Source organism: Pseudonaja textilis, chromosome 8 (assembly GCF_049901715.1).
Source record: "Pseudonaja textilis isolate UNSWEBS1 chromosome 8, rPseTex1.2, whole genome shotgun sequence".
In the NCBI taxonomy this organism is placed as follows: domain Eukaryota; kingdom Metazoa; phylum Chordata; class Lepidosauria; order Squamata; family Elapidae; genus Pseudonaja; species Pseudonaja textilis.
The window spans coordinates 17,525,704-17,549,422 of NC_141997.1; the positions used below are offsets into that span (position 1 = coordinate 17,525,704).

At 37.4% G+C, this 23,719-nt stretch overlaps 2 protein-coding genes across 2 annotated transcripts; one reads left to right on the forward strand and one right to left on the reverse strand.

The window, feature by feature from the left end:
- Positions 1-2,564: 2,564 nt before the first annotated feature.
- LOC148125130 (cytoplasmic FMR1-interacting protein 1-like) lies at positions 2,565-16,850 on the forward strand. Its single transcript, XM_087938433.1, has 10 exons — positions 2,565-2,780; positions 4,356-4,443; positions 6,579-6,722; positions 7,462-7,552; positions 8,834-8,964; positions 11,653-11,725; positions 12,380-12,474; positions 14,079-14,317; positions 15,191-15,338; positions 15,423-16,850. Exons 1-10 carry the CDS (start codon positions 2,566-2,568, stop codon positions 15,585-15,587), a joined length of 1,389 nt encoding a protein of 462 aa, XP_087794559.1. The 5' UTR covers position 2,565; the 3' UTR covers positions 15,588-16,850.
- Positions 16,851-20,524: 3,674 nt separating this feature from the next.
- On the reverse strand, positions 20,525-22,688 carry NIPA2 (NIPA magnesium transporter 2; the record flags this gene model as incomplete). The annotated part of the gene is given in 2 exon segments (XM_087938434.1): positions 20,525-21,446; positions 22,528-22,688. Coding segments are annotated over 2 exon segments (799 nt in total), but the record flags the coding sequence as incomplete, so codon positions are not given.
- Between the last annotated feature and the right edge of the window lie 1,031 nt (positions 22,689-23,719).

Here is a 23,719-nt window from a genome sequence, read left to right on the forward strand (position 1 = left end):
CCATGGTCATGCAATCATAACTTGGCCTTTTTTGGCAACTGGCAGTATTTATGATGGTTGCAGTGTCCCAGGGACACTGAAAGACAAAGTCAATGCGGAAGCCAGATTCACTTAACAGCTGTGTTACTAATTTAACAACTGTAGTGATTCATTTAACAATTGTGGCAAGAAATGAAATAAAGTGGGGCAAAACTCAGTTAAATACTGTTTTGTTTAGCAACAAAAAAGTTAACTGGGCTCAATTGTGGTCATTAATCGAGGACTACCTGTGATTTATTTCTGTCCTGTACCATCTTATTTCTGGATTTTATTTGATTAGAAACATTAGGCTCAGAAGGAATAAAAAAAATCTTCCCTGTCCATGAATCTGACTGATCATCAGCAAAACGACTATAAGAACAAAAAGGAGGAGTGACCAGCTACGGTTATCTCTGAATTGTTATTCTTTTTGGATATTCTTCTGTCATCATTCTTCAAGGATAGGGCTTATCTGTACCTCATAAGATTCTCTTACTATTTTGTGAGGGTAAATAACAGCAACGTTATCCTCAGCCTACCTCTAGAATGAATCAAAGGTGATCTCCACCTTCAGTATGCCATCAGTTTTGTTCTCCGCTTTGACCTGCATAAGCAGGGCAGTGTGTCCCACCTCCTGCACACAATACCATTTTCCATAAATGCCTCTGTTGCAGTTGGGTGGAGTATGCTATGATGGGCGCACACATCCTCCAATAACTGTTCTGTGCCTTCAATGACCATTTTATCCTGGGCTGGGGAGCTGAGCGTCCATTTTAAATGAACCATTGCGTGAGAGGTGGGAAAGTTGCCTCAACCAAGAAATAGCCACATGCCATTCTGCCAGTGGGAATGGCGAAAGCTGAAAGTTATACAATTGTCCAGTGTTTCATCATTGTCTCTTTGCCCTTTTAAAAATGGCTAGCGTTGAAATGATACATTTCTTTATTGTGGTAGAGTAATACCACAATAATAAATAATAACCATAATAAGTAATATGACTCAGTGGCAATCTTTTGGGCTGGATGAGCTGTTCCTGCTCTCTTCCTGGCACCCAGCGCTCACATTCTTTTTCCATAAGTGGAGTATCAGAGTAACCAGGGTAGTCCAGAACATTGAAAGGTGTAAATGCCACACGTATAATTATAGATAATATATCAATCAGTCACACCTTTATTAGGGTCAAAAGCCAGCATAAGGAGGGTGGTAGGTAATATATAATTAGATATTACTTAGAATATTCCTCATTAATACAGAGGACAGGTCAGTCAACCATCAACCGTGAGCAGAGAGCACCAACAGAGCATTTGCCTACTGTGAGATGCTGTGTAGTAAGCTGACTCAAAGCCATTTCTCACCGAAGTGGAGGATGTGGTTGAAATATGGAAAGTGGCTCATTTCCAGGCACATTCAACATCAGTGTCAAGCAGAGATAAAGCTGCACTGCAAATTGCCTTTTATCTCTATAACAGTAGTTGGTGACTACCTCCAATTGTAGCAATTTCTTTCAGATGTCTGTGTAAGGATTGCAGTTGGTGGCCTGTTAATTTTAGGGTTCTTTGAACTGTATATTCTGGTTTAAAACATGGAGTCTAAGAGGTTTCCCCCCCATTAATCTATATAAATAAAACACAGAGAACTACTCCTTGCGTAATGCTGTTGGAAGTGTTGTATATTTGTGATAAAGTGACAGGAAATCACTTGATAGACTTTTTGCAGAAAAAAAATAAAAAATGTACTTGTTTTTTATGGTTTTTGATGATTAGAAAAGGTAGACAGGAGAAAGAAGGAAATTATTTTGTAAACCTTAGAGAGCTAGGCTAAAATATAAATTAACTTGTAAATGCTGTTAAGAAGACCTTTCTTACCACAGTTATTAAGTGAATCGTTTCAGATGTTAAATTAGTAACAAGTGAATCTGGCTTCCCCATTGACTTTGCTTGTCAGAGGATTACAAAAGGTGATCACGTGACTCAGGGTCACTGCATCCGTCATAAATATGATCTGATCACGTGACCATGGGGGTGCTGCAGGAGTTGCACGTGTGAAAAATGTTCACAGGTCACTTTTTTCAATGCTGTTGTAACTTTGAATGGTCATTAAATGAACTGTTGTAAGTTGAAGACTTATCTGTGAAGGATGAATATATGTGCTGCAAACATCTCAAAAAAATGTGCAGCGGAGAAGAACATGTACAATAGTTTCAATCTGACCATCGCTGCAATGATCTAAATAGTTTATGAAATGAATCTTTCAATATCTTCCAGTGCAACTGAGGGAAAGGCATTGAAATGTGTCATCCTATAGGCTATTCAGTATTTAGGAACTTCCGGTTAGATAGGAAGCCAATGTATCATATATTTGAACTGTTATTACAAAGATGATTTGAGACTCTGCCTCTTTGTCTATTGTTTGAAATAACTAGGTAAGAAATAATTCCAACATGGATCAACATTTTTCTGATGTGCACGGTCACTAAAAAAGATCTAATACTTTATTAGAAGATTATGATTTTTTAATTTCTTTCTCTCCTTATGTCTTTACCTATCCATGAAAAATTATCAGGAGTTGGATGGATTAGTAGAAATAAACAAGATGACACACAAGCTCCTGAGCAGATATATGACTTTGGATAGCTTTGATGCTATGTTCAGAGAAGCCAATCATAATGTATCTGCTCCCTATGGAAGAATCACTCTTCATGTCTTTTGGGAACTGAACTATGATTTCCTTCCTAATTATTGCTACAATGGGTCTACCAACAGGTTAGTGAGACAATTTTTAAATATTTGTTTTTGAATGCTATATTTCATTTCATGATCCTGGTAATAATAAAGTTTGCTCTGATAGCTACATGTCAATGATATTGTTAAGCAATAGCCAACTTAACTCTGAGGATTTAAGCACATGATTCTTGTTATCAGAGCTTTCTGTGGACAGGGACTTCTCTTTTTTAAAAAAATATTTGAAATAATCCTTTTCAAGAAAGGTTCAGTGATTGGCTTGAGGCATAAATATTGGAGAATGACCTATAAAATAGTAGCACTTCCTAGTTTTTTTTGCAGTAGTTACTAGATATTTCTCTTATGTGCATTTTTATATATGTGCTTGTGCTGTTAAAATTGTTTGTACTATGTGGAGCATGGTATTTGATTCTAGCCTACAGGTTTTATACAATAGCCTCACTATTCATAAATGCAGAGGGAGCAGATATGAATAGAGCTTTTGATCTCATTTAACTAGAACAAACTATGTAAAAGAAAGGCTTTGGAACAATTGGGTAGATTCAAAGAATTAAGGGTAAAAAATAAATAAAGGGCAGTAGTTCTGCCAGTGCTTGTATGTAATGTACAAGTGATAATATTTTATATATGTAAAGGTTACGTTTTTATTTTTGTGCCTGGTAGAACTTAAGGTTCCAGCTCTTGAATTGCAATACGTCAGAAAAGGGGACTTTAGAATCTAAATTTTGATTTAGCCATCTATAAAGCATACTAATCCAACTTCAGTGAATATATGAGTGAGGTTTTGATGTATCATGTACACACTGGGTAATGTCAGAAAACAAAACAAAACCAAAAATTGATAGTATTATAACTATATCAACATCAGAGATTTTTATCCTGAAAGGCATCCCAGCTATAAGCAAATAATGTTTTCTAGTTACTGTGTGAAGTCAAGTACCTTCCAATACCTTAGTGTTTAATATTTTTGTAGTGATGCTTTTCTATTGCGTGACACCTTAATTCCACAGTCATATTTCTCATAACTCACATAATAATACAGAACTGATGTTTTAAAAAAAGGAATAGGATCTGGTGAGGTATAATGGTGAAAGTGTTGGACTGCCACAAGGAGACCCACATGTCAGTCCATTCCCAGCCACAGAACCTCACAGGGCTAGTCTCTGCTTTTCTCTCAATTCAATATACCTCACTAAATTGTTGTATGGGAAAATTCAAAGAATGTTAAAAGTGACACCTAGATTTAAAATAAGGCAGGATATAAATTTAACAAATGCCTTCATGACTAAGGTGGGACTTCCACAATTATAAATTGTGTTGCTGTGATGGAATATAGTCTGGATTGCCAGCAGGGAGGTAGTGCAATCTAGATGATCAGGAGATAACTTAGTTCAGATAGATTATTGAGTGGGGGTGGGGAGGATGAAGACAGCCCTCCCTAATAGTTCCCGGAGTGTATTTCTGTGCGGTTAGTGGCATGTTTTAGTTTGGCACGATTCTGTCCACTAGTGAGAAAAATAAAGAAATCTACTTGAAAGAATCACATGTGTTTCTTGGTTTTTGGAGCCTGACAGTTGCCTTGTTTGGTTTATGTAGGTTTGTTCGAACAGTACTACCATTTTCTCAGGAATTCCAGAGAGACAAGCAGCCCAATGCACAGCCTCAATATCTACATGGATCAAAGGTTAATATTTTTCCGTATTTGCTTTTCATGTAGCAGGCGTTTGACAATTTTCATTCTGTAGCACTATGTATTATATTTAATTTTGCAGTCTGTACTTTTTTCAGTGAGATCCACTTTAAGAATAGTTGCACTGTATAACTTGTGGGGCATAATTGTTTATTTGTTTCTGATAGACAGATGCGCAGGTAGTTGTCAATCATTCAAAGTTGATTATCAAACCAGTCCATTGGCAGATAAAATGTTCCACTTTTGTCCTAGTGGCTTTGTTTCTACATAAAGAAGCTTGGGAATGTTATGTTTTAAAGCAAAGTTCATCCTTAGTTCTAGAAAATGAGGTCATAATAAAGGTAACCCTCTTAGAAGGTATCACAATTAGTCTAAGGTTTTGCCAATGAAGCAAAGAAGCTATCCAATCTGTTAAACATATTTTATTATATCACCCATTTTATGTTGGTCCATTCTCAGAGTAAAACTGATCCTTGACTGAATTAAAAGTACTGATTGCTGAATAATATTGCAGACAAATTAACATTTGTTTATAATCTACAAGTAAGTTGGACTTACTTAATGCTGTAGTGAGAAAAAAGCACAATGAAGGTTTGATATAATACAAGGAGCATAATTTATGGAATTTGACTTCTTAAAATTCTCTGCAGCTTATAATTTCTGTGTCTTTAATATAGATTTTTTGCTTTGCTCCAAACTGAAATACGACAAAAGCAGGATCCTTTACTGTATATGGTATAATTAAATCACCAATTTAATTTGAGTATTCAAGAAAGTAATGTAGATATACAAATATATGAAGGTGGTATTTTTCACTGGATTCCCCCTTAAATCATCAGTATTGGCCAATAATTACAACTGGTCAAATTCCATACATTATTCTCAGAGTAAAAATCCTGAGAGTGTCATAAAATATTCAAATATAAAAGATCGTTTGCAAATGAGCAAGTAGATTTCTTCATGATTCATAGTTGCTACTACATGCTTTCTGCACAATAAATTTCCCATTCGTTGACCTTTTGTTTACAGGGGTTTCTTGTGATGGGGATTATGATATCTTCTACTTACATCCGGCCTGTTCTGCTTCTTAAGGAAACTTTCCTTTCCTTTCTTCTTTCTTGCTAATGCAAAGGCATTCTGAAGCACTCTTGCCAGATTTTGCTTGCTTCTTGGGCGATTCAAGTGAATAATTCCCAATTCTTTAGTGACATCGGTACTAAATCATTGGACTGAGGGGGAGGGAAAGGTCATATTAGAGCATTTGGGCTTTATTATCCTTAAGTTTGTTTCACAGTGCTATTAATTATCTGTATCTTGTTATATTTCTTATGGTAAAACACAGTCTTTGTAACATTAGGCTGATATTAACATGTAAAAGATTTTCCTATACATTACTTTGTGTATTAGATTCATTAAATGGCAAATTCATATTCTACCTTGTTTTATCTTTAACATTTTATAATATAAATCATGTGCCAAGTTTTTGCCAGATGTAATGGGCAGAATGTCAAATTAAGACTGGGGAGACCCAGGTTTTATTTCCTCTCAACTCTACAACTCTTAGAAATGTCAGAGCTAATTGTTATTTCTTTCTATATTTTGAATCTACCTGTAGAAAAAGGGGAGCAGATAACAATTTTTTTTTAAAGTGTGGATCCTGCCAATTCAGTTGTAACAATTGCAAGATTTTTTTAAAAAGAGAAGGGTAGTGGATTACTGCAATATGCTCTACTTGGGCTTGCTCTTGAAGACGACCTGAAAGTTACAATTGGTCCAGAATAGTGTGGGAGACATAGTTCAGAGTACCCTGAAATTTGCCCATGTCACACTACTGTTGTGTAAGCTGCGTTGGCTTCCAGTTTCTTTTTGAGTGCAATTCAGGATCTAGTTACCATGTTTAAACCCTCAGTGGCATAGATCTAGCTTATTTGTAGAGCTAATTGCATTTAATTACAAAATTCATTTTGTTTCTTCCTTTACTTTAACTGAAAGTATCATATTTCAAATATCATTTCAGTTTTTAAATTAAATGTAACTTGATTCCTTGAAAGGATTCTTTCATATATCTTATAATGAAAAGGGGAAATACCTTCTAATTTGATTTGAATGGATTGCGTTGTTCTCTTTAGGCTTTGAATCTGGCATACTCTAGCATTTATAGCAACTATAGGAACTTTGTAGGGCCTCCTCATTTCAAAGTGATCTGTAGACTACTGGGATATCAAGGGATTGCTGTGGTGATGGAAGAATTACTGAAAGTTGTCAAGAGTCTGGTATGTGAATTATTTTTATTTCAATAAATAGAAAAAGCTACCCTTTATTCAAGTTCATTTAATCACTAAGGTTTTGAATTTTATGTCCCTCACATATTTTGGATCACAATTCATACTGCTTCAGTCATTAAAGGAGTATTTCTGGGAATGCCACTGACTATAAATGTTTGAGATTACATGAAAATAGGAATTATAATTTTGCATGAAAATCATTCCTAATTATATGAGCATTAGAAGCATGAACATTATTCTAGGGCTGTGTTTCCCTTGAAATATAAAATTTCATATTATAGTATTGATGAGGAGAATCACAGGAAGTTTTAGTTTATTAATTAAAAATATTTGACGTATTTTTACCATTTCATTTTGGGAATTCAGCTTGTCCCACTGTTTTCCAAGAGATATCATCAACATATGCTTAGTCATATCTGCTAATTTGCCTAAATTTACACTTTGTATTAGCAGTAAACAATACAATTTATGTTTTCACTCAATCATTACTCTTCTTAAAATATACAAATGTACCTATATAGAGATGAAATGTACTTCTAGTACAACTATTGCATTTGTATGTTTTTTATCATAAATGTGTTCACTTTGAAGCAGTGTTCACATGACAGTTCACATTTTTATATAAACCTGCTTAATATGGTAGTACAATTAAAACATTGTTTGTGTCTTATGAACCCCACTTCAATTTATGCTTATTTAGCAATATTATTTAAATTTGCTTTCTCAGTTACAAGGCACAATTCTTCAGTATGTAAAGACATTAATGGAAGTAATGCCCAAAATCTGTAGGTTGCCTAGACACGAGTATGGCTCCCCAGGTAAGTTCAATTTTAATTATGTTAATAATGAATGTTTGTTTCTTCTTTTTGTTGGGTTATTTAATAAACAATTTAAGTAGTGTTTATAAAGACTAATATTGCTATATTTTAGTTTTCAGTTTGTGATAAATTAGGATAATATATTTTCAGGTTTCCTCCAAAATATTTTGTAGGCATCAGGGGTTCCATAATTGACCTTTGTTGATTACTGATATTACAGTAATCTCAAGACTTAGAGAAGGAGTGTCCAACGTTGGCAATTATATGAATTCCCCAACCAGCCATAATATTTTTTGGGTAAAAATATTATGGCTGGTTGGAGAATTCAAAAAATTGTCAACGTTGGACACTCCTTTGTTGGGGAAAAAACAACACTCCAACATTGCACACTCCAACGTTGGGGAAAAAACAACAGTTCAAGAAGGGATCAATCATGGTATCCCAGAGTATTCTAAGTGAAAAGAGATAGACCAGGGGAGACATGATAGCAGTCTTCCAATATTTGAGGGGCTGCCACAGAGAGGAAGTGATCAAGCTATTTTCTAAAGCGCCTGTAGGCCAGACAAGGAATAATGGATGGAAACTGAACAAGGAGAGATTTAACCTGGAATCAAGGAGAAACTTTCTGACAATGAGAACAATCAACCAATGGAACAGCTTGCCCTCCGAAGTTGTGGGAGCACCATCACTTGAGACCTTGAGGAAGAGATTGGACTGCCATTTGTCAGAAATGATGTAGGGTCTCCCGCTTGGGTGGGAGGTTGGATTAGATGACCTACAAGGTGTCTTCCAACTCTGATTATCTGTTATCTAGATATAGGTTTTCTTGACCTATGACCACAATTGAACCCAAAGTTTACGTTGCTAAGTAAGACTGTTAAGTGGGTTTTATGATCCCCATTTTATGATCTTTCTTACCATAGTTGTTAAGTGAATCTGACTTCTCTGTTGTCTTTGCTTGTCAGAAGATTGCAAAATTGTCACATGACCCTGGAACATTGCAACCGTCATAAATATGAGCTGTTGCCAAGCATCTGAATTTTTATCATGTGACCATGGGAATGCTGCATGGTTGTGTGAAAAATGGTCATAGGGCTTTTTTCAGTACTGTTGTAACTTTAAACGGTCACTAAATGAACCATTTAAGTCAAGGACGATCTGTAACAAATATAAGGGGGAAATACTAATTTTCTGTGAACAGCATACTGTAGTGCTGACTTACATGACATTCTCTCCCCCCCATCTCTCTCTGTCTATCTCTCTTATTACCCCATTCTTCAGGAATTCTGGAATTCTTTCATCATCAGCTCAAGGATATTGTTGAGTATGCTGAACTGAAAACAGTGTGTTTCCAAAATCTGAGAGAAGTGGGAAATGCTATTCTCTTCTGTCTCCTCATTGAGCAAAGCCTGGTAGGTGTGGAAAAGCAGTGTCAACAACAGACTACAGTATAATGAAGCCAAAAGAGTATTCAGCATGTACTGTAATGCCATCATGCAAATGCATCAATTACATATTTGTGCCCCATAAGACCGTTTGCATGATGACATTGTCATGCATGTTTCAGCATTGGCCTCCCGCTGCAGAAACCAACCAGTGCTATTGTTTCCCTGGATGCATCATATATTAAAGATTATGGCAAAATGAACCGTCAATTAAGAGCAAATACTTGCAAATACTTTTAAATTATTTATGAAAATAACATTGTCAAGAAGAAGTTCTAGCATTTTTCATAAGAATTCAGATTCAAAATTTGCACAAATACAGGCTCTTGCTTTGGGTCTTTTTCCCTTCAAAGGAGAAGTCCTATTTCTTTTATGCCTCTGCTATCTGGTCTAGAAAAAGGACTTTGAAAAATAAAAATCTGTCTTTAGAGAAATTACAGAGAAGCTCTGAAACACCATCAATGTTCAAGATACATGAGTAATCAAAAATCAGAATGGTTCTTCTTGCGATTACCTAAGTGCTTGTAAAAATGTTTTCCAATTTTAAAAATATTAAATATACTTGAGACTGAGTTACTCCATAGAGAAACAGTCCTTCAACAATAAATTTTCCTAGCGCCTCAGCAAATCTATATATCATCTAAGGCAGGGGTCCCCAACCACCGGGCCGCGGACCTGTACCGCAAAGAAAATAAAAATAAAATAAAAATGGCGGCTTTCTTCGCCTTCGGTGAATGCTGCTGGGATCAGGGATCAAGGACACAAATGAAAGAAGGGGAGGGAGGAAGCAACCAAAGCCTGTCCTGCTCTCCGGCTCAGTGGCTTTGGTTTCCTCCCGCCTCGTTCCTCTCTGTCGCTCTCTCGCTCCTCCACCAGCCCAGGAAGAAACTGCTTCAAAGAAGCCGGCAGGGTGGCTTTTCCTGTCGGCGCAGCTTCTCCGAAGCGCCCGTTCACCCTTACCCCGCCGCCTGTGGTCCAATCCAGTGCTCTGTTCTGCCTGCCTGCCTGCCTTTGTTTCTAGTTGTTTCGGAGCAGCTTTGGCTGAGAATAATAACTATTCGCCTCTTTTACTTAGCCGAAGCTGCTCTGAAACAACCAGAAACGAAGGGAGGCAGGCAGAACGGAGCACTGGATTGAACTGTGGCGGCGGGTGGGGTGAACGGGCGCTTCAGAGGAGCTGCGCTGACAGGAAAAGCCACCCTGCTGGCTTCTTTGAAGCAGTTTCTTCCTGGGCTGGTGGAGGAGCGAGAGAGCGACTGAGAGAGGAATGAGGCAGACACCTGAGGGATAAGGCTGAGGGAGGGAGGGAGGGAGACACCTGAGGGATGAGGCTGAGGGAGGCAGGGCTGAGAGGCGGGGCTTCTCAGCCATCCTGCAGGGACTTGTCCTGAGCCTCCCTGAACTTGGTGGTTTGCTGGCAGACGTTTTATTACCCGACTAGGTAACAACATCAGATGTTATCTAGTCAGGTAATGAAGCGTCTGCAAGCAAACCACCAAACTCGGACTCCTCCCCCCCCTCCTTGAAAAAGTGTGTCGTCGTCGTCGTCGTCCCCCTCCTTGAAAAAGTGTTTCTGGGTGAAACTGGTCCCTGGTACAAAAAAGGTTGGGGACCACTGATCTAAGGTGTTTGTTTACATAAGTGGTTAAAGAAGTTAAGATGGTAGTAGTGACTATGTTACTGACAGTTTGCCTTTTTAAAATTTGCATTGACACGTATATGTATTAAAAAATGGGGCTTTGCATGGTGGTGACTATACTTATTTGAAAGTTCTGCCAAACTAGCTGGAATAATCATTGGGAAGAAAAACCTCTGCTGTAAATGGCCAGTAGCATAATCTGTGTATTTCCTTCCTTCATTTGGCATATTGAAAGTATATTCTGAAAACAACCCTGTTTGCTACCTTGTGAAGGTGACCTGCCTGAATTTTTAGTGCTGTTGGAATACAAAACAGCCTCCTGGCACTGATGGTTTCACTGGTGGTGTTAAGTGTCTAAATGAGCAATTATCAAATTTAGTACATTTTAAAGATACCATTTTTAAAAATGAGAGCCCTGTCATTACTTTCCTGGTTTTTGGGCTCTATTGTGAAAACTATCCTATAGCAAATAGTGGATTTTAGAATAATGTTGAAAACAAAAGCTTAATTCAGTGTTCAGTTGACATCTTTCCATCTGCTGCTTGAACAATGCAAATTAATAATTTGTGTTACGCTTTTTTGATAAACTATGCTATGTGGCTTAATTGCTTTGCTCATAAAATAACATTTTATTCTGCCCATAAAACTATGTTCCTATTCTGATTAAAAAAAAACTTTTACACTGAGGCAAATCTACCAAAAGAAAACCATCACACTATATCTTGCAAGTTTAAAAAATGTAATGCTCACTACCCTGGTATCAAGGCATTGCTGCTTGTAGTTTGAGTAGGATTAACCATGCTTCTCAGCAGTATTTCTCTTTTCATTTTCCCCATTTATGAAACGGTTCCTATACATGGGGACACCGGCCAATTTCTTTCAAGAACACATGGAAAAATATTCTCTTTTGGGGGTATTTCTACTTCAGTTCAAAATCAGCCAACGACTTCAGTGTTGCAGTCAGAGATTCCCAATCACAGCTCTCTAGTGTTACATCTTTATTCTCTTTGTTGCAGTCGTTGGAGGAAGTGTGTGATCTATTGCATGCAGCACCATTCCAGAATATTTTACCAAGAATTCATGTCAAGGGTATGCTTTTTCCTATGGCTTTTCAACCGCAATACTTGTGCCAAATTACGCTGTCAATGTGCAAAATCAAGACAAGAAGCTAATGAAGCACAGCACACATTTGTATCAGAATTAAAGAAGTCCTTTGTTATAAGTAGTGCATATCTATTGTACAGAGAGTAGATGAAGCAGCTTAAATGGCTGGAGCAACTTAGTGTGATTAATGAAGTGACTTTCTGCACTTTATACTTTTTCCTCATCTAAGTTTTGTTTTGAGCACTTTTTTCTCCTTATTTTTTCTTGTATCATTTACACATCCTGCTAGTTTACAAAATGAGATTTCATCAGTCCTTCTTCTCGCTTAGTAGTTAAGAAAATGTGTCATCTTTGTCAGATATTTGCCACAGAACATTTCCTTTCATGAGATGTATAAGCCAGGTGCATTTTAAAAATTAGGATGTTTTTCTGCATTATATAAAGATCTAATGTTAGTGTTTATTTTGTACTCTCGGATGTATAAAACGTGATGGTGAAATAAATCAAACAAAACGTTAAGCTGGAACAGGCTTTATTAGCCTCCTTAAGACACTGAATGCAGAAAGTTGGGATAAAAGAACAGTACAGTAAATAAATGAAAAATAAGTTACATTTTATTCTCTTTTTCTCTGTTTCCAGAGGGGGAAAGACTTGATGCTAAACTGAAGAGACTAGAAACAAAATACGCTCCACTCCACCTTGTTCCATTGATTGAAAGATTGGGAACACCTCAGGTAGTCTTTTATGTTTTTTTTTTTACAGAATTGCCCTTTTACGTATTTGCTTACCACTGTGTAGAGGAAAGAGCTTTTTGGCATCCTACGTTGGTTGAATTAGTAATGTGATTTCTACAGAATGAGATTTTATCTCAGTGGATTCATGATTCAGATTTTAGAGAGTTATGTGCCATACAACAACACCAGCTAGCCAGATTATGTGATTTAGAACACTAAATAGGATTGGCCACAATTAATATTTGGATGGAGAAACTATTTGGCAGAACAGGACTGTAAAGTAAACTGGGATACTGAAACAAAAGAGAGTGAAAACTATTTTCATACTATACCAAGAAACTGCACAAATATGTCAATATGAATTAGTGAGAATCAAAGAAGATTCCCCTCCTTTTTTTACTTACATATATTTAAGGTTTACAGATACATTATTTTCCTCTTATTGGGAGAAAAAAAAACCCCTTGAATATTCAATTTTCATATGTTCCAAAAGAAAATAATAGTCTTATTTATCAATTCCATTCATTAGAAAAATATTTGCTTAAGATGGCTTAAGGAGTATTTTGTCAATATTTTGTGCCATTTTGTTTGAGATATAGATATACTTTGAATGTTGAGAGCAAATTTAGTCTAGTGGTTAAGGCACCAGGCTCAAAACTAGTCGGTCATGACTTCTAGTCCTGCCTTATGCTTGAAAGTCAGCTGGGTAACTTTGGACCAGTAACTCTCAGCCCACAATATCAGGCTAGGGCAGACTTGGGCATTTTACACCTGCAGGTGTCAGCACGCCACATTTGGTCTGTGGGCTGACCCTGTCCAGCCCGCATCTGTGTCAGTGGAGGAGAGGTGTCAGTTGGGCGCAGGGCATCAGCAGGGGGGAGGCAGTATTGGCAGGGAGCTGGGTGGTGCGAAGGGTGTTGGTGATGGGGAGACAGGGCAGTGGCTGTCTGCATCAGTCCCAGTTTCTTGTATGTCTCTCATCTGGGCCAGGCAACAAGCCAGTTGACCATTTTGTTGCAACTAATGGAGAAACATTTGGTTGATCTGAAAAAAAGAAAAGAAAAATGCAAGGAAGATTTTTTTTTTCAAATATTAGTATGGTTATGCTGCCTTATGGCTCTTTTTGGATTCAATCACTACAACCATTAATACAACACTGAGGAAGCCCTAATAGCCAATGATGTAAACACAACGTGGAATTTCATTCCAAATTATGACGCTTTGTATAGAATTCTAGGTTTAATGACCTTTCGAGTCAGTGATGAGAATTACCCTCTGCAAGTGAAAAGAACACAACACATTCTGTTAAAAGAATGGGGAAAAATCTTTATTGATTTTTGTCTTTCAATTGTAGAAATCTATCATGTAGATTTAATGTGTTAAAAGAGTGATCTGGTTATATGTTAATATTGTATTCATTTTATTTTTCAAGTTTTAGTTCATTTTCATTACACATAGATTATTTTGTATGACTTTCATTTAAATTTCAGTAATTAAGTAAAAACAATTTAAAATAGGATGGGAAAGTATAATTTTCTATCCTATTTGAAACTCATTAGTAAGTTTTTTGTAGACTGATACTGTATTGTTGGTTGCAATTATAGCAAATTGCCATTGCAAGAGAAGGAGATTTGCTAACCAAGGAGCGTCTCTGCTGTGGACTTTCTATGTTTGAAGTCATCTTAACAAGGATTCGAATATTCCTGGATGATCCCATATGGCGTGGCCCCCTCCCTAGCAATGGGGTGATGCATGTAGATGAGTGTGTGGAATTTCATCGCCTTTGGAGTGCAATGCAGTTTGTATACTGTATTCCAGTAGGAACCCATGAATTTACTGTGGAGTATGTATCCAAATATTGGCAAAGGCATTGTTATTAATGCTTTATTTTTATTTCAGAAGTTAGATGTGACTGATATAACTAAAGAATTAAGAATTTACTGCATCACTAAACTCTTAATACCTTTGCAAATATCAGTAAACCGTATATTAATGCTGGTACAGCTTCATTACTCAAATGCACTTGGATGATCAGTCTTAAGACTTTAATAATTACTTACATTAGACCAACAGGTTAAAATACTATTTTAAATGTAGTTTGATAAATGCAGAAATGATAATCTAATGACACACAATTGATTATGATTACAATGATTCTTTGTTTTTCAGCATCTAAACGTAGGACATTTCAAATCAGTTTTTAGTTTTTGGGTGGTTCTGTTTCATATAATTATTTCTTTAGAAGTGTATGAAGTTAAAGATGGTATAATGAGGCAAAAATAGCATACAGTAGTATTAGGCAGGGATGCAGAAATGCATGCAGAAATGCATGCTAAAAACACGCAAGCTATGTTTTTCTGATCCCCAAAAAGCCAACAGGAAGCAGACAGAATTCAAAAAAGCCAACACAAAGTAGTTCAAATCCATTTGGCTCTTTCTTTGCATTTTTTAATGGTTAAAGAGACATATGCTTAAGGCATCCATTTCGCCCCTAAATCTAAAATCCTATCCTGAATGGATCCTGCCATTCTGAAAAATAGTATTTGACTGCATATTTACAGTATTAGCAATACCATATAATAATATATTGCAACATTCTGCAAAACATTCAGTCAACATTGTTAATTGTTGTAACAGACTTGGAATTGGGAATCCAGAATCCTGATTTTCCCTACTGAATATAATGTAGCGCTTTCTCTACACTTTTACTTCGTAGACAATGTTTTGGAGATGGGCTGCATTGGGCTGGCTGTATGATTATTGTGCTCTTGGGACAGCAGCGTCGATTTGATGTGCTCGATTTCTGTTATCACTTACTGAAAGTCCAGAAGCATGATGGCAAAGATGAAGTCATCAAGAATGTGGTAGGTTTGACCAAGGTTTATTTCTCACGTTGTGTTTCATTTTGCCTCCTTTTCCTTTTACTGATTATAATTTTCGTTTTGTAGCCTTTAAAAAAAATGGTTGAGAGAATTCGCAAGTTCCAGATCTTGAATGATGAAATTATTGCCACACTGGACAAGTATTTGAAATCTGGTGATGGAGAAAGCACACCGGTGGAACATGTCCGCTGTTTCCAACCTCCCATTCATCAGTCTTTGGCCAGCAACTAGAAAAGACCCGTGATCTTTTTGGAAACAATGGTCAGTTGCAGCACATTTTGAAACTAGATTTCTTGCCTAAGGGAGACTGCCCTGATCTTCATTGCTTTCCAGGTTCAACTAAAATGTTTGAATGGTTGTCTTCAAACTCAATGACTGTACACAAATTTCAGTTTTTAGACTACTTTTTAAATACTTTTGATAAAACACTTTGCAATGCAACTATTTTAGGCATAAATCTTTGCATTTCTCCAGTTTTTATAATTGTTTTAAAGGCTTAATATAAGGGATCTTTATTTACTTTTGCTAACAAAAGTGAATTTTATTATAGGAGTATGCTTGAAATGTTTTTGTGTAAGGAAAGTATTAAACTGCTCAGCTTACCTTTTAAAGACACTCCGTTTATTTTTAATCAATAGAACGTTCTCTTTAGAAAACTATTTCACCCCATAATGTAATCAACTTTGGAAATAAAAGATTTTAATGAGATTTTAAAAGTATGATTGTAAGATAGAAATAATTAATGCTTCATGTTTATTCAGATTTAGGGAATTGGTTAATATCCTTAGAATAAAGAACTTTTTTTTAAGCTTCTCATACAATTGGTAAATCTGAATCCTGTTTTTATATCTAATTGGAAAGAAAGTTGAAGGTGGAATTATTGTGGAATAGTATGTAGGGAACACAGCTTACTTATACTTACCAGCTGTTTCAAGGGTTATTTAGTTTTAGAAAAATTATCTTCAGACTCTTAACTGTTCAAGAATTATACTTTGATGAGTCATGGTTCAATTATTAACAGTATTCTAACGGTTCTCTCTATTTTCTCAAACTTCTGAATTAAATATTATTGTAATTTTAAAGTATTGTTTGGCTTTTCTGGTCTAAAAATTACTGTTTCAATTATGTATCAAGTCAAGACGTTTGCAAGAGAGATGATCTCTGTATCCAATTTTCTAGGTAGCCTAATTGCATTATAACGTAGGCAATAATATTACAATTTCTAATACAATGCAAACAATTCTAAGATTATAGATTATCATGCCTAAGAGCAGAGATGATCAATTCATAGCCATAAGAGTTTCTTTCTAATTTGAAGTAGGAAACACATAGACTAAATTTACAAAATATTTAGCTTGGTTAACACAATGTGATAGATTTTGAACTATTCAATCCCACTGTAATGTTATGGAACTCTGCCATAAATTTCTTTTCTAAATGTTAAAATAGGCTAACTTGGGATAACCTCCAGAAATAAAGAAAAATGGGAAGTCATTATCCTATTCATTTTCACTATATACCTCGGCTCACTGTAGCACTTCTCTCAATGTCCAAGCTCCGGACCTAAACCACCACTGGCTTTAGATTCCAAAGGGTTTAATAAGCTGGATTCTCGCACGTAGTGAGTTCCAAAACAAGAAACCAAAAGGAATAAAGACATACAGGAATAAAGTCAACACTGGGAGCCTCCACCTCACAGTGCATTTTGAATGCTGGAGCCACGGTCTCTCATCGCCACAGCAGCCAACACTCTTGACAGGCCTGATCAGCTGGTTGTTGCCTGGCTGCAGGCAACTCCAAACAGTTGATCGTTGAGCCGGCTTGATCGTCAGGAACAGCTGATCATTGTCTTGTCCTCACCGCCTGCAGCCTTTGGTCAGGAACAGTCCCACCACCCGTGCAAGGGTCCCTCCCCACAGGTATAGTGAACCCCGGGCCAGGGTTTGACAGGTGGCTCCTCTCTACCAGGGCCGCACCTGTAACATCATAAGCACAAGCATCATGTTAGCAGGCCCTCAAGCCTGACCTCTCCTATCTCTCCCTGGTTTGCTGAGATGGTCCCTGTGGAATTTATCAGTTGGGTAGCTCTAATATTCCTACTTGCCACCCAGAAGGCTTCCATTATTGGGTATCCATTCCAGTGTACCAGGTATTGCAGTCTTCCCCTATGTATTTGGGAATCCAACACCTGGTCGATCTCATAATGGGTCTCCTTCCCCTCATTATAGGACTGGGTACCAGCGATGGCATGGGCCGGTTGTTGGCTACTTCTATGGGCTTCAGCAGACTGTTATGGAAGACCGGATATACTTTCCCAAACAGCCTAGGAAGTTTCAGCTCCATGGTAACTGGGTTGATTATCCTCATAATGGGGAAGGGGCCCAGGAATTTTGGTCCCAGTTTCCAGCACGGAACCTTCAACCTCAAGTACTTGGTCAAGAGGTACACCTTCTCCCCATTTGGAAAGGCTTTTGTGGAGCTCGTTCCTCATCAGTCTGGACCTTCTGGGTTCCAGCCGCTTTCATCCACTCATTTTGGCTAGTGGGGGAAGGAGCTATCTGAGGGTATTCAGGAATGGGGACGAATTCCACTCCATTAACTTTCCTGAAGGGGGTAAAGCCTGTGCTCCTGTACACAGCATTGTTCTATACCATCTCCGCAAATGGCAGTTCTGCCCAGTCTTTCCACCATTGCATTAGTTCTCTCCACCGCCCTATTAGAACTCGAGTGGAAAACCAAGCTTAGACCTTGGGAGGATCCAATCGGTTGAACTCCCTCCAGAATTTGGCCATAAACTGCTCCCCCGATCTGAGGTTCTCCATGTGATCCCGTGGAGGCAGTAGATGTGTGTGAGGAAAAGCCTAGCCAATTTCTGTGCTGATGGCAAATGGAATATGGCACAAAATGGGCTTGTTTGGAAAATAATGATTGTCCATTCCATATGACAGTATGGCCATTGCTCTCTAGGAGCTCTATGATGAAGTCCATGGCTATTTTCTCCTATGGCCAGATTGGGTCAGCCATGGACTGCAAGAGTTCAGGGGATTTCTCTGATAGGGGTTTCATTGTTTCACAGACTGAACAGGTTTTGACATAGGTCTCTATATCGTTATTCAGTTGTGGCCACTAGAATTGTCTCTTAGCTAGATGTAGGATTTTGAGGAACCCAAAGTGTCCAGACTGTTTGACATTATGGCATTGCCGTAGCACCTGTGACCTCAGGGTATGTGGCACATATAATGTACTGCCCTTCCACACTAACCCTTCTTGAGTAAGCAGTTGGTAGTGCTCTAGGAACTAGGGTTTGGTCAGTAACTCTGCCTATAGGTTACGGGTCAGCCGGTCTGCATTCACTGCAGGCCGCCAGGCCGATATTTGAACGGCTTGTTGAGTGGGGGGAATAATGGCATGTACCACCTCCTCCCAGCGGCTGTTGTATTGTGGCACTTGGGATAAGCCGTCTGCCAAGAGGTTTTTGCTCTTCTCAAGGGTCAAAGCTCCGGACCAAAACTACCATAAGGACTCCACTCACTTTGAGTTCTAAAGGGTTTAATAAGCTGGATTCTTGGCACACAATGAGTTCCAAAGCAGGAAACCAAAAGGAATAAAGGCATAGAGGAATAAAGTCAGCGCTGGGAGCTTCCGCTTTTTGAATGCTGGAGTCACACGCTCCCATTGCTACAGCAGCCGACCACCCACCAACCATACAGGGGTCCCTCCCCAGTTATGGTGAACCCTGGGCCAGTTCCAGTTAAAAGCTTGCCTAACCCTGCTTTAAAAGACTATATGGATAGTCCTGGTTTAATGTTTGACAGCCTTTCCTAGTTATGGTGCTGAACAAGGAGTACCTACTATAAGGTCTCATGATTGTGGCCTTTACAGCATCCTGCAGTCACATGATCACAGTTTGCAGCCTTCACTGTTTACTTCTAACAAGTAAAGTCAGTGGAGGAGCCATCAGGCCTATCCTGTGACTATGGGACATTACAACTGGGTGGGACTTGCATAATGACGGCAAGTGGAATTGCCACAACTAACATCACATCTGATTACTTCGTTACTTACCAAAAGAGTTCTTGATTGGTATATGATAAGGTATATTGCAGAACACCTAAAAACTGCTACAATAATCCACACTACTTCCCACAACAGATGCCTTCAGCCATTAACTGAAACATCTAATTTCATTGCATTTTTGTTCTTGCAAACATTTTGAGACTTTTTTTCTAACTCTGAATGCAATCAATTGATGGAGGTAGATTAAACAATTGGCATTTGATGCTCTTTTCCAATTGCATTTTATCGGGATATTTAATTTATTCTCTTTTAAGCTTTTTCCAGCTCAGTCTCAGTTAGTTTTCACCTTCCCTATTTTGAAGGTCAGCTTCTCAACTTTTTTCTTCCATATAGAGAAGCTGAACCATAATCTATAGGCATTCCTCCATTTTACAAGCACATCTAAGCCTGGCTTTTGGCTGTTGATTTGTCTCTGCTTTAGATGGAGTAGAAAGGTACATTGATTTTTTATTGCATTTGGTGTTCCAGAAGAACAGAGAGTCAAACCATGCAGGTAATAGTTGTTACAGTAGAAAGGCTGGAAAGGGGGATGGGGGGGAAAGAGGCAAGTTTATTTTATTCTTTCACCCCACTTTCAATAACGGAATGAATAAATTTGCTAATTGTTATGCATTATCCAGCAGTAATCTCAACATGAAGTACTTTAAATACTTGAAACCGCTAAGTATTTGTGTTTCGGGTAAGTGCTAATATATACAAACATGGTTTACACCTAGATACTTTCTTAAAATAACATTTTTCTATGTAACAGCCTTTGTGAGCTGATATCACTTAAGCCTTGTTCCTCGGGAATGTCTGGTTCATCAACTAAAAACACATTGGTTGCAACTGCAAATCTCATAGAATCTAATACATTTGAGTGGAGCTGATCATAAATTGCCAAATATACTTTATAGATGAGTAGCAGTGATTTATAATAAGAACAAGTCACTGCATAATTCACCAAATTACCATAAAAGATTTGTAGATGTGCAAGACCAAACCCTTAACCTAGAGCCGGAAATGTGCATTGTACAAGGGGACATATGCACATATGTACAAGGGGAACCTTTACCTTCACTTTTACCTAAGACCAATAGATCATTTCCTCATCAGAAATAAAGCATTTTATTTGTTAAAATTGTCATTAGTGCAAGAAGTCTTAAACCAAAACAGAATATTTACATGTTCATACTAAGTTAAGCAAATAACAGAGTGAGGTTCTTTAGTATTTTTAAATTAAGAGTAAGGCAAATAAAAATCCACCACTGTTCTTTGACCAAGCTAGTCAAACCTAAAAAAATGATTGTCTACAGTACTATTTAAATATATCCAATTGAAAAATGCTGTAAATCTGGCTTTTCACAATGAAACAAAAGTTACAGAATTGTTTTCTTTAGGAGATTGACAGATTTCCATTTCTCCTGGAAGATATTCCATCAGGGGAATGTAGGTCACTTATGCGAGTTGCACTTTCTTCATCGTGATTAAATAGTTCATATGTGCTTGGCACACAGCCATTTATTCCCTTGTTATCTTTATGCAATGTCATAGGCAAATTTGATAGGGAAAAACTGACATCCTTAAAGGCATGCAATAAAAATATTCCCACGATTATAGTGATAAAGCCACTTAATGTGCCAATAATGTCATCAGCTGCCATGTGTTGCCATTCCTTGAAGAGGATCGCAGAACAGGTTAAAACAGATGTTGTGAAGAACACATAATAGATTGGTGTCACTATAGAAGTGTTGAATATGTCCAGGGCCCGATTTAAATAGTTAATCTGTGTGCTTACACAAGCAATAAGACTAAGCAGCAGAATCCACGCCAATGGATGTTTCAGCACAGCTTTTCCTGCAAAAAGTTCCTTTATAGCGATACCCAAACCTTTTACACAGGATACAGATAAAGCTCCAATGACTGAGCAAATTGTTATGTACACGAGAATGTTGGTCTGCCCATGTCGGGGTCCCACTATAAAGATCATGATCAAGGATACAATGACAATGAGTGTTGCAAAGACCACAAAACCTGAAATATTAAAAAAAAAAAAAAAAAACATGGCATGCTGCAATTGCACATACTAAGTAGTAACACATTTTGAAAACATACAAACACCTGGGGTCTGTCAAAGGTTTTATAATTAGCTAAAGAAGGAAAGGAACGCAATATGACCAAAAGTTATACTTTGTAGAGTGGTGATATTTTCTTTTGTTGAGGGGAGAGGAGTGGAGGAAGTTAAGGGCAGTAGATGTGTACAGGTTTAATATGTATATTTTCAGTATAGGGGAGTCACATCTTCAAATGTATGCATTTTGCCGAAGTTGATGAAATAATGGGGGTTGGGGGAGAGTTACGTATAAATTTCAGGTAACCCAACCCGGAGTTAAAGAGAGGAATGCATAGAAAAATATCCTTACCCTACCTGACTTTTACTAATGATGCAATTTTAATATTTACATCATTCACAATATATATATATATATATATATATATATTATTTCATGAAGAGTAGCTTAAGAATCTTCTTAATTCTAGCTGTCAACTAAACCTATATTGACTCCCAGTAAAAAATGGAGGAATGTTTCTTTGCTGACATTGTTCTTAAAGATCAAAGCCATTTTCATAGCTTAGAGGCTCCAGAAAAAAAGGAAATCTTACAGTAAACACTGTCATAGTTACTGTCTAATTTATTTATTGCTACAACTTTAAATTTTGCAGAGTTAAACCATTTAAAGTCTAAGTGTTCAGAGAACACAGGCAAGGGTTAAAATGTGTTATGGAGTTGAAGATATACTCCAACTTCAGTCTCAACATTCGCAAATGCCTCTTCAGATTCTTGTGTATTAAGTGAAGTGTATACAAGAGCACTGTAAGCATATTCAACTAAAAGCATTTAAAGGCCTCATTGGTAATCCTGTCTTACTAGAATCTCCAGCTGTGGGGCAGCTAGATACAGGCAACTAAATACAAAATAAACCTCATACAGAAGAAATCTAGTGGAATGTGAAGGGACACTCACAGCAGGACTAGACCCTGGCCCACCATTTATATTCCACAATTGAGTAGAGAAGTATCTCCTTGAAGTTTTTGTAATCAATCTTTCTCTCACCTGGATCACCTAACTTGTGGGAGATTTCACTCAATGTTTCAACTTCCTCTTCTTGAGGTGCATGAATGACCATCACAGTGGAACCAAGTATGCTTAACAAACATCCAATTTTTCCATGTAAATTAAGTTTTTCGTTTAAGAAGTATGATGAAAGAATGGCACTAAAACACACAAATATAAATTAGACATCAAACACTGTCCTTAAATCATAATCTAACAATTATGTGTTTGCATTGTTACAGAGTAGAATTTCTGTATATTTTTAAATTGTTGAAAGCTATTTGATGGCAGAATGCATGAATTCCAAATAAATTGTTATGAAGTAGCCTTATTTAAAATAAATAGAAATGCTTATTCTTTGGACAGAGAGGAAGAGGCTGTCTTACACTTTAAAATCCAATTTCAGAAAGTCTCTAAATCCTCCAGAGATGTTGATGGCACTCACAGAGTTTAAGAGAAAGTGAGCAAGGACTTTCTGGTTGTGACACTTTAAAGATAAATTCATTCTTTTAGATATTTTTTAAATAAAAACAATTATGATTACCCCAAGGAGAAAATTCTAAAAAGGACAGGCTATTCCATGTGGAACAATCCTCCAAGTGACTCTCTTTTTCTGAGTGAAAAATAACACTGGCAAAATTCTCTGTTTTCCTTTTCTCACTAGATGCTAGCCTCAGTTCCCTCAGCTTCAGCAGCGCTAAGGCTAGCACTAGCAAGGAGAAGAAATCCTCCTGATGGGAAGCAAAGACTTGTGCTAGTGAGAAGAAATGATCCCACACTGGGGAAACTAAGGCTAGCATCTACTGAGAAAACAAAACCCCAGGGTGAGTCGCAGTCTGTGGGAACTCGGTGGGACAGCATGGGGCACGCATATTAAAAAGGCGGGGCACGCATATTGCAGCCTTTCTGTGGTTGGTTGCAAGGAAAAACATCCGCAGGAGTATCACAGCAGACATAACTTGAGGTCTGGGTCATAAGTATCTTTTGGGGGTGTCTATTGTAACTTTGAAGGGTTGCTATATGAGTCAAGGACTACCTGTATCTAATTTCAATTCAAAATATTAAATCTACAAGCAAGTAAACAAATTCTCATGCACAGAACATCAAACTGAATTGCTGATATATTTTGTTTATTCTATACCAAGATTTATGTCTAAAATCATCTACATTGTAGCTTTTTTACAAACAATGG

What these genes read in the sequence shown, in the direction of transcription:
- LOC148125130 (XM_087938433.1), top strand. Translation starts at nt 2,566, where the DNA reads ATGAAAAATTATCAGGAGTTGGATGGATTAGTAGAAATAAACAAGATG. An exon ending in ACCAAGAATTCATGTCAAGG is followed by an intron (nt 11,726 to 12,379) that starts GTATGCTTTTTC and finishes CTCTGTTTCCAG; the next exon opens with AGGGGGAAAGACTTGATGCT. An exon ending in AAAGATTGGGAACACCTCAG is followed by an intron (nt 12,475 to 14,078) that starts GTAGTCTTTTAT and finishes TTGCAATTATAG; the next exon opens with CAAATTGCCATTGCAAGAGA.